Consider the following 11,339-nt stretch of genomic DNA (forward strand, 5'->3'; position numbering starts at 1 on the left):
ACTTGGCGCCACATGAGCGACAGGCTCTGACTCTACAAATCAAATACCACCAGAATGTCATCCTTCTGAAGACCCCCAACGAATTGACCACCCAAAAGGTAGCAGCACTTTCCTCGTTATCCATCCGAGCCAAAACTCATAACATCTTTTTTTTTTTTCTTGCCTCGGCGGCCACTTTTCGATGGAGGCGAAAAGCAAGGCGCCCGTGTGCTGTGCGATGTCAGTGCACGTTAAAGAACCCCAGGTGGTCGAAATTTCCGGAGTCCTCCACTACGGCGTCTCTCATAGCCTGAGTTGCTTTGGGACGTTAAACCCCACAAACCAACCAACCAACCAATCTTACATGACGGCCCTGGTGGCATCATGCCGGGGCGTAATTCATGGAATCGAGAAAGGTCTTTCAGAAGCCGAACTTTTAGAAAGCCTTGAATCATGGCATGCGACGATCCTGTCCGCTCGTATGATGGGACAGACCGAGTCTGTATTAATAACTTTTGAAGGCACCCATGTACCTCGACAAATTCTGTTCCGCCGCGTCTTGTACAGATGCAAGCCTGAAAGACCAAATGCTTTGAAGTGCAGCAGGTGCCGTGAATATGGTCATCGGCTGCTGAGCTGCCCTCACCCTCGGACATATCAACGCTGCCCCAACTGCTCAGCCCAGCTCAGCCAACAAATGAACCACATCGTTGCTCCGCCTATTGCTTCTACTGCGGTGGAACCCACCCAACTTTTGACCTCACCTGCCCTGTACAGAAACAACAAGACCAAAAGAGCCACAAGGCTGCATATGACCGAAGGAAGAGTCTCAGGGAATAGCTGGAACCTTCTGTCCAAGAACAGAAAAAGCCATCTAATTCCCAGCATCCCACTACAAAGCGACTATTGACTACGCGATAAACGATGTCTCGTCCCCCTGGCAAGAAGAATATGCCACCCCATCATCCTCCGACTCGCGAGGACTTCCCCTCTCTGTCACAGGCAAATCAAGAGACGGCACCACCCCCTCGGACCAATGTCTGGCATCAAGAAGTTCAAGAACTGCCAGCTGCCCCACGTCCGCTTCTCAAGCCAGCTACGCTCCCACCACCGGGTAAGCCGAGCCCGCCACTTCCCATTTCCCCTCCCAAACCTTTCTCTTATACATCTTCCGATTCCACACCAGTTATCACATCTGAGAATTATATGCGCCACATAAAAGATCGAAATGACCCTATTATCTGGTACCTTGCAGAAGAAGTTTCCGCCATTCGCCAAGCATTCGAACTCATGCATACCCTCCTTAGCAATCTCCTGCAGGATGACGAACGCATGGATTTCCTAAATTATTCTTTTAAACGGCCCCGTCCATCTACATCCCCTGAAGCAACTGCTGCATCCTCTTCTGTCCCTCCCGAGAAGCGCGCTAACGTAGCTTAAGAATGGCAGGGAACAATCACATACACATTTTACAGTGGAATAGCAGAAACCTGAGTACCAATCGAACACTGTTTATCCAATGGCTCCTGACTTTACCCTCGCAGCCCCACGTCATTCTCATTCAAGAATCGCGTGCTGTTAAAGGTATTCCGGGCTACCGTGCCCTGCATGCAGCGCATGACAGCGACTGTGCCCCATTAGTGAGCATTATATTCGTCGGGACATCCGATTTGAGGCCATTGAAGTCCCCAGTCGTCTTGAGCGTCACCTTATTGCATTTACACTGTATTCTCATCACTTATCTCGCCCTTTATCCATTCTAAATTTTTATAACTCTCCTACAGAGTACACGCTTTTAAAACCGCTAATGCACTTTACTTCAAGATTGTTTCGAGACTCCGACTTCTTGATAGGTGGGGATTTTAATGCCCCGCACGTTATCGGGGGTTACCCACACACCTTCCGACCTGGCCGTATACTCAACGACGCATTAAACGGAGCTCAATTAACTGTTTTTAACACCCCAAACTCCATTACCTGGGAAGGTTAATGGAACCAACAATCCACCATGCCAGACCTCACAGTGGGCCGCGAACTGCGAGAGGTCACCTGGCAAGTTACAGATGAAAAATTGCTCAGCGACAATTACATTAACATCACTGTCCACAGCCGTACCCGTCCGTGTAAACGTAAAATTTCCCACACAAACTGGAATACCTTTCGCACTATACGCGACACCTCTCATACTACTGGCAGTCTTCAGAGCTGGACAAAAGCACTCAAACATGCTCAGAAACAAGCTACGCAGAAGAGTTCCACTTCAGCCCCGTCAGATCATCCGGACCCTTACCTTGTACGTATCTGGAAGAGGCGGAAACGACTCTTGCGCACTCTTCGCACTCAGTCCAACAATGCTCGCCTCTCCGACCGAGTCACCGAATTGACGCGACAGGTTAAAGAACACTGCGTTACACTTGACACCAATGAATGGAACAAAATTTGCAACACCATTAACGGCACACTAAATCAAAAAAGAACCTGGCATTTACTCAGAGAACTACTCGGGCCTCAACCGGCGCCTGTTCCCACTCTCGAGAAGCACTATTCTCAACTAGGCGCGGATGCCTTAACAGCCCAACTCCGCGATCTCTACATTCCTCCTCCCCTACCCAGCCTTTATACTCCGTACACTGGTGCTTCCAATGTAGAACTCGATCAGCCGTTTACCCTCTGGGATCTCGCCTGGGTGCTAGAACAGCTAAAGCGGAAGTCAGTCCCAGGTGAAGACCAGATTACATACTCACTCATTCGAAATCTCTCTGACAAGGCCAAAGAACATTTTCTGAGCGTTATAAACTTACATTGGGAAGAAAGCACACTCCCAGCATCTTGGAAACAATCACTTATAACCCTACTTCCAAAGTCAGTCAAAAAAACTGCGCTTCAAATCCTCCGCCCCGTTTCTTTAACATCATGCCTGGCAAAAACCATGGAGCGGATGGGACTCAATCGGCTCGAGACTCATCTTGAACCCATAGATTTCTTTCCCCCTCAACAAATTGGCTTCCGAAAAGGTGTGTCTACTCAGGACCTATTTTTTCTCCTCATGCACGAATTTGAATTTGACCCTCCGCCCACTTCCCAGATCCAAGCCACAGTGGCCCTTGATGTGCGAAAAGCTTTTGATAACCTTGCCCACGATCCTCTATTAAACATCCTTTCCTCTACTGGCTGTGGTCCAAAGATGTATGGCTACCTCACAGCATTTCTCCGCAACCGTATGGCCAAGTTCCGTCTCCCCGATTCGATATCTGATCCTTTCTCCCTCACACGTGGTACTCCTCAGGGCGCTATTCTGTCACCCACCCTTTTTAACCTTGGAATGGCTCCTCTATCTCGTATTTTAGCGTCTATCCCAAACCTAAAACACACATTCTATGCAGACGACCTTACTCTTTGGTGCACTTCTGGGTCTCCTGGAGCAGTAGAGGAGACCCTACAGCAAGGTATTGATGCAGTCGTTAGTTACTTTGATAAAGTAGGGCTATCTCCCACACCTGAAAAATCCGAATTGCTGCTGATTGCAAAAACTCGCTATCAACGCCAACATAACCAGCTGATCAGTCTCACAATGGCAGGTCACCCCATCCCTCGTGTATCATCCTGCCGGATCCTAGGACTTCATATCCATGAGTCAACCAATCAGGCCAATGTATCTACAACCGTTAAAGTTTGCAATCAGCTTACGCATCTAGTTCGCGGCATAGTCAATAAGCACGCCGGGCTACGCGAGGGTCAAGTCAGGCAGCTTGTCCACGCATTAGCACTTAGCAAAATTTTATGTAGGATTCCTTACCTTACACTAACTTGTCGCCAAAGATATCAGATTGAGGTTGCGCTTCACATATTGTACAAGGCCACCCTTAACGTCCCTGTGCATACGTCCACGTAGCGCCTATACTATACGGGGCTGTTCTTGCCCCTGGGAGACCTCATACAACAACATCGCGACCGGCAAATGGCACGTCTTTCTAGCACCAAACAAGGACATTGGATACTGCAGCAGGTTTCACTCAAACCTATAGACCTCCCTATAATTACCCCTCCTTCTTCGCTCCCGGATAACCTCGGAATAATCCCCATTCCAAAAAACGTTGCACCCGACACTAACACAGGCAGACGTTACGCTCGCGTTTCCAACCATGTTCACCCAACAGATTCCACGATCATCTACACAGATGCATCACGAACTAGCGTCCGAGCGGCTGCTTGCTCAATTCAGAGTTGTAGCGATGTAGTGACGCATACCCTCGGTCCTTAAATAGATCCTCCTCCTACAACGACTCTCGAGACCCTACCAATAGTTACCAGTATTCAAGACCTCGCACAAGCACCCCCTAACCCTTCAGGATATACCATATACACTGATTCAATACAAGCTATACGCGCCATTCACACGGGTTGCATTCCTGAAGAACTACACGATGATCTACACAGAGCTCTTACCAAACTACGTCCCCCCACTGTAACACTGAGGTGGATTCCAGGTCACGCTGGATTCCCAGGCAATGAGGTAGTGCATCGCCTCGCCCGCCAACTTCAACACCGGGCGCCTGGGCTTCCCTGGCCTTATCCATCAACGTGGGACACTACTCTTCACTACAAAAAAGAAATCAACGTTCACTACGACAACATTAGAGAAACTCTCCGTACACTTCCTTTCCTGATAAATCTCTCACTACCACGCAAATCCGCATTCTTAGACGCATACAACTAAATACACTGCTTACTCCTGCCCGATCTTTTCTATACAGAATCATACATTCCCCTGCATGCCCAAATTGCCCAGAAGACTATGCAAACTTGGAGCATCTTTTCATGCCCTGTCGCCCTCCAATCTCCTCACTTTCCACACCCTCCTCCCCGAGAGTTGGACTGTGAAAAAGGCTGACCGCCGAAGAACTGACGCGTTTGAATTGTGGTGCTGGCGAAGACTCTTGAGAGTTCCTTGGACTGCCAGAAGATCAGATCAGTCGATATTGTCGACCATAAACCCTGACTGCTCATTGGAGGGCCAAATTCTAAAGTTAAAGCTCAGCTACTTTGGTCATCTGATGAGAAGAGAGGAGTCGCTGGAGAAAGATTTGATGTTGGGAAAGGTTGAGGGTCGCCGGAGAAGGGGTAGGCAGCGAACGCGATGGTTTGATGGCATCCTCGAGACACTGCAGATGACGTTATGTGATGTTAGGAAGATAGTGAGAGACCGGAGGGCGTGGCGTGACATGGTCCATAGGGTCACGAAGAGTCGGACACGACTGAACGACTGAACTGAACTGAACTGTACGTACAAACTAGTCCCAATTTGTGCGTTAACTTCTACCTTCTAACTATCCTTGAGGAACATCATGAGGAATTCTTAGATTTCGCACGCAGAAGCAACAGCTGACCACGTCATCGTGTCTTTACTCGCACCTTGCATAGTGTTTGCGATGAAAACAAAGGGGTCATGAGTTTAAGCATTCGGCCTGCGCACCCTGGAATGCATACTTTGGCCCTCGATTTACTCCCAGCATGCTAAAGTTTTGAAAAGCAGCAACATTTTGCGGTGATATTTATTAGGGCCAACCGACGTATGCATAGCTTGTGCATCGCCATAGGCTCAAAGTAACTGTCAATGCTGCACCAGCTATAAGCTCTTTAGTGTAACAATGATCGGGAATGCAGCCAACTCTGTGGGATTAATTGTTTGCTCAGTATTCTTTCCTTCAGTCTCAGACATATCGGCTAAGCTATATATCGCAATTCGGCTGCCATAATTTCCCAACAATGCATGCACTTCTGTTGCAGCAAACTCTAGTAGGCTGTCACCTCCGTGTAGCAGTGCCGTAAAAGAACATTTTCATAGGTTATGCTGTATGTTTTAAATCATACATGAAACGAGTATTGCAATTGTCTCTGGCTGCGATGTTTTCATAGATATTAGACCCAGTTATCAGGAGAGATTACCTGTGATGTTCACCACAGCTATCCAAAAAAGGATGCCGGCACCTGCAAATATAGCGACGAGTTGACAAAAAAATGCCTCACATAATGCGTCCTAATGGTTACATAAATGAACGGCAATGCACGCAGGCAACTTGATGGTACATTTATCAAAACTAACTTTTGTCAGTAAGGATAATTTTTGAATATCTTATTCGGTTGCTGAGGGCAGTGCCGCTACAAATGCTTCGTTAAATCCCACATGTAGCGCTAGTATTTCGGTACATCGCGAGCGGTCGCGTAGCAAGTTTTGACACTCCAAGCTGTTTCCAAGATGCTTGAACAATACAGGACATTTTATTTCGCGATTCATTTTCTTTCCTCATTTATATTTTTCTTTGTTGGCCCTCTTTGTACGAACTCTTCTTAGCGGGTATAGAAAATAAGGTTAGCTTCTAGGTATCAGCCGTGACGTTGTGTAAAGCATATCTCAATGATAAAGGGCACAAAAAGACAGCAGACCTCGAAGCCGAATTACTTAATAAAACAGAAAAAACACATCAATAAAACTTTGCGAAATGCGTCACGTTTTTGTGCATGTTAAGCATTGCTTTAGCTGAAGATTTTTTCCAATGGAGAAATCAACACCACCGGCCTGCTATGATTGTACACCTCACAAACAATATGATGCTTTTGGGCGCCACGGAGGCTGTAGGGTGCTGGCACCAACAAGACCTAGTGGTGAGAGTATTTTTATTCGGCTGCAGAATAATCTCCCACTTCCGCGGCGAATTGTCCGAAAGCACGAGCGAGAATAGCCAAAAAAGGCTAAAAACTCTATAGAATGAAAGTCGAAATTGTACTACTGAGATGCGGCAGTGCAACCAGGCTGCTTCTCCTTCGCCTCTAAATCACGGAATAGGGACAAGACTTTAAGCCTTCCTGTGACATCATAAGCCACCCCTCCCCCTCTTCTATTCCCGTGTGCTAATACCGCATGTACCCCACTTTATTTGCTCATTCGTTCTCTACTGGGGAAAGCTCCGTATCTCTACCGGCGTGCGCAGTGGCATATTATGTGCATGAGCCAAGCAGCATGATTTTCGTGCAACTGACATCACATGGTCTCTGTCAGCTGTCAAAACGCGAATGACGCGGATTGCTAAAATAGCTAATCTTCTTCTAAAATACAAAATTCTCATTCATTGCGTGCTCATACAATGTATTCCTTTTTTTTGAACATCCTCTAACACGTCGAGGTACAAGCATTTCTTAGTTTGATTCCTTGGACACCTCGAGCTCTTTGTTTTCAATGCCCAGCTGGAACCCTCAGTTCTTCAATGAGCTGCATTTTTTCTGAATATAGAAAAGCTAGCCTAGCTACAACTATTGCTCTGCGACTACCCAGATCATCTCATGTGTGATGCTCACAAGCAGAAGGGCTCCTACCCACATTACGGAAATGCATTCTCTCTCGTGCTTACCTGCAACACTGTTTAACCGCGAACTAATAGTGATCTAACCACTCACATCCGGTTTTGAACATACAATCAAGGAAATAAACGTACTTCACTAACCAAACAATTCAGTTGGTTACCAGACCCATTGTCAACTTCCTATGGTTTCTGGTCTGCGTGCTACTTTCCTTTTACACTGCTTCGCAAAGGCAAATATAACAAAAGTTACAAACACTACAAAGCTTATAACTCGTTACTTCATGACAGTAAACGAAAAATACACATATGGCCAGAATTCTAACAGATTACCCAAAAACAGTAACATACTTTGGAAGTGTGATACTACAGCAGCAATGAGCGAAAATACTAGAGTAGTGTTAATGCGCGTAAGTTTTTACTGCTAGTGTTGCGCCATTTCAGTGGTGGTAAAAAGAATACACAGGGGATTATTGAAAACAGCCTCATCTATCCAAATATCGTTAGCGTGTTTTCAGAGCACTACTTCGCAAAAATACAATGCAACCCTTCTTTGAAAACATCTCACAAGAGGTGAGATGGCTTCTGCCAGCTTTGAAACGCAAGTCTACAAGATTCACCTAGCCAGGCAGCCACGGCTTGATTACAGCGTGTCCTAGCTCTGCTTTAATTCGTCATACATGTATATATCGTAGCTTATGTCTCTACGCTGAGTGTGTGCGAGAAAACAGAGGCACACATTTAAATACCACTAAATAAACGATTATAAATATGCATGTGCACGTGCACGATGGACGATAAGCAATAATACCCGTATTCGAATGATCACAGGTGTCATGTCACACACTCACAATGGAGAGCATAAGTGTTTCCCTAATTGTACGCTTGTACGCAAAGCATGACTACGTGCTCAGAACATTACCATTTCACTTATTATTATCAAACTCTTTCTATGTCAAATGCTCTAGGTAATGTTGCTTCGTGTGCCTGTATTCATTGTTACTTGCCATTTTCAAGTCCTGAGTGTGCTCTTAATAAAAATGCATTGAGAGATGACCTTCAACAAAGTGTGTTCTTCCATAGTTCTCTCCCCTTCACATCATTCTTTGTTGTTAATTTATAAAATATTGCTAGAAAACATTTTGTGATATCGAGCAAAGCAAACGGTCGCTGTACATTATTCAACATTACTATCAGACGGATTAAACTACTGCAGGGCTAGCACCTCTCAAATATTGCTTGAAATAACCCCGTCCTGTGCTAGCTGCATCCACTTCACCCCTGTCAATGTCTTAGCATCATCCACCCACCTATCTTTTTTCCACACCCTGCTACGCTTTCCTTCACTTGGAATCCAACTTGTTACCATTAGCTACCGTCGATTATCCTTTCTTCGCACTACATTAACTGTCATGGCCTTTATTTTTTCTCAATTTCCACTAGAATGTCACTAACCCGAATTATTTCTCTGGCCCACTTTGCTTATTTTCGACATCTTATCGTTACACTTGACAGTTTTCGTTCTATAGTCCTCTGCGTTATGCTCAACTGAAGTAAAACGCTTTGTTATCCTCCACGTTTTAAACACATACGTGGATACAAAACTGTAACAAGAATGAGCGATACCCGTAAGCTGGTAGTAATATTCTGCGAGAACATGCCTTATGCACTCCGTGTTAGTCATATTCTTCTAGTTATTTTCCTTTCACGTTCCGGGTCTGATGCTACTCCCCATCTAAAGTAAAGACATTCGCCTACTACTTGCAGCGCTTCGCTACCTATTGTAAACTGCTGTTTCTTCCCGAACCTGTTACTACCTTAGTCTTCTGCATATTAATTTTAGGCCTACTTTTTTGCTTTTGGTGTCTAGGTCACCAGTCATTATATGCAAATCACCCTCCGAGTTACTTAGCATATCTATGATATGATATGAAAAACCTCCAAAGAAATATACTATGAATCATCGGGGCAGCAATGGGGCCGCCGCTCGGCACTTCAGCGCAAATTTCCCGTCATATCCCTTCCACCTCCGATGCTCTATTTATTACAATGACCGTCTAACGTTAGCTCAAAAGTGTGCGACCCGCTTTTAAGGACTCGTCCTATTTGCCCTAACTTGGTGTGTTCGGGGGTCACGATAGGGTACCGAATAGAAGTACGAAAATATAAAAAAATATTATCATGGCTTTGGAGATATAAGTGACATTAACCTACAGCAATTTGTTGTGTCTGTAAGGGAAGGCCGAACTTGCAGTTTTTCTTTTCAGGCATTTCGTGAAGCACTGATTCACCAAAGAAACATTTGCCTTTAATTATTTAGCGCTACAGGCATACCTGCCGAGAATAAACTGGTTTCATTACCTTAATCGAAGAAATTTAGGAATTATTTTTCGTAGACGCCTTCATACGCCTTATTAAAAGGGTTGGAACCGTGCTACCTATAGGTCAGCGCCACTTATAAAAACAGGCATCGATATCTCATTCAGCTACAGTTTCTGTCGTCCGCCTGTACGTAAGCCTCGCACGAATTGCAGTATTTTAAGACACAAAAAAAACGAATAATCCTCGTTTACACCTGTTCTGTAATCCTGCTTTAAATTGTCATTTCCGGTTATAATTGACCGTGCACAACTATACTTACACTTGCATACTGGCATGGGTCTGCAGTGCTTTCGAAGGCGAAATCGAATAGAAATGATCAGAACCCACCTGCACTTTCTTCGATGTTCGTAAATGCCCCTCTTGACGTCAGATCGGTCACGTCCTCTCTATAGCAAAGGTCCTCTGTGCTGTTCATAGGGAATGTAAAGCACTAAAAGGCACCCATCCATCAGATGGAGCACTTGTAATTTAGTTGTTTTTCTAAAGTAAAGGTTGCTTTACTGAACAGAGGGCAACAAAACTTGCATTAAGCGTCAGGTTCCATCTTCGATGCCACCAGGGTGATACCTACCTATGGAATGCTATTCTGAAATAAGGATTTATTACCTTGGTCCGACGTCTAGCGCTGCCAGTAGTTCGCGCAAAGCAGGATAGAATTGCTAGTCGCAGAACAGAGCTTCAGCGCGAGAGATGGATGTCGGCGATAAGCGATGGAAATGGTGATGCTGTGGCTCTGTCTTTTCTTTGTCTTCCATAGAGTTACTACAATTAAATGGGGAATAATTGCGAAATTCATCCTCAACAAGAAAACTTAGGCAGAGGCTGAAGCTTTGCATAAAGAGTAGGCGTGAAGCGTCTTTAACACCGCCTTTCAATAATTACGATAACTTATTCACAGACCGGAAAGGCGCAGTATGTGTTATACTTGTTCTGTGGGCGCCAGAACCGCGCCGTAAAAGAAAGGAAGCAGGTGGGAGTGAAAGCGGAAAGAGAGAAAGAGATGACATAGTGATGTACTACAGAGTAATTTCAAACATCAAGGGATCCTTAGTGTGCGCTAACATCGCACTGCACATGAACGCCTGCCCATTTCGCCTACATTGGCAGAGATAGAGATAAATAACTTTTGTTTGTCTAATAGAGTGACTATATCCCCTTCTTCGGGGGTTACACCCGAAAGATAGGACAGTCGCCTGTGCGGCAGGACGGTAGTTTTTAGACTCCGGCGGCATCTTCAGCCAGTCGAACAATTTCTCTTTGGGCTTTTGGGCCTGAGCTTCGCAGAAGGATCTCCCAGCTCTCTGTAGTTATATTTTAGTCTGCCTGGTGACTTCGCACATTCCCATATTATGTCATCTAGTGATCCCCTTTCTTTACATAATGAGCATAGGTCTGATCGTATTTTGCGCTAGAACTGGGTTCGGGTATATATTTGTCTGTAGCTTTTTCCATGCTACTGCTTCCTCTTTGCCTAATGTGAGATCTGGTGATGGTAAGATCCTCCTGCTATAATTAAAACATCAACGCAAGGTAAATATCCCCAGATGGTCGAAATTACTCCTTAGCCATCCACTACGGTTCCTCTTTCTCTCTTTCCACTTTCACTCCCACCTTGCTCCCTTC

At 45.4% G+C, this 11,339-nt stretch overlaps 1 protein-coding gene across 5 annotated transcripts in view; it reads right to left on the minus strand.

Annotated features, from left to right (window-relative positions):
* Positions 1-10,033, minus strand: part of LOC146188540 (uncharacterized) — a 32,082-nt gene extending 22,049 nt beyond the window's left edge. For 3 of the 5 annotated variants that reach the window (XM_084603139.1, XM_084603137.1, XM_084603141.1), the window contains exons 1-2: positions 9,976-10,033; positions 5,926-5,967 (exon numbers count right to left, since the gene is read on the minus strand). In XM_084603139.1, coding sequence (XP_084459265.1) covers positions 5,926-5,967; positions 9,976-9,991 — 58 coding nt within the window. In that variant the 5' untranslated portion in view covers positions 9,992-10,033. The remainder of the gene's footprint in view (positions 1-5,925; positions 5,968-9,975) is intronic. The other 2 variants (XM_084603140.1, XM_084603138.1) reach the window with 1 other exon arrangement.
* Between the last annotated feature and the right edge of the window lie 1,306 nt (positions 10,034-11,339).

The sequence above is a fragment of the Amblyomma maculatum genome, chromosome 5 (assembly GCF_055883805.1).
Source record: "Amblyomma maculatum isolate TAMU_Amacu chromosome 5, ASM5588380v1, whole genome shotgun sequence".
In the NCBI taxonomy this organism is placed as follows: domain Eukaryota; kingdom Metazoa; phylum Arthropoda; class Arachnida; order Ixodida; family Ixodidae; genus Amblyomma; species Amblyomma maculatum.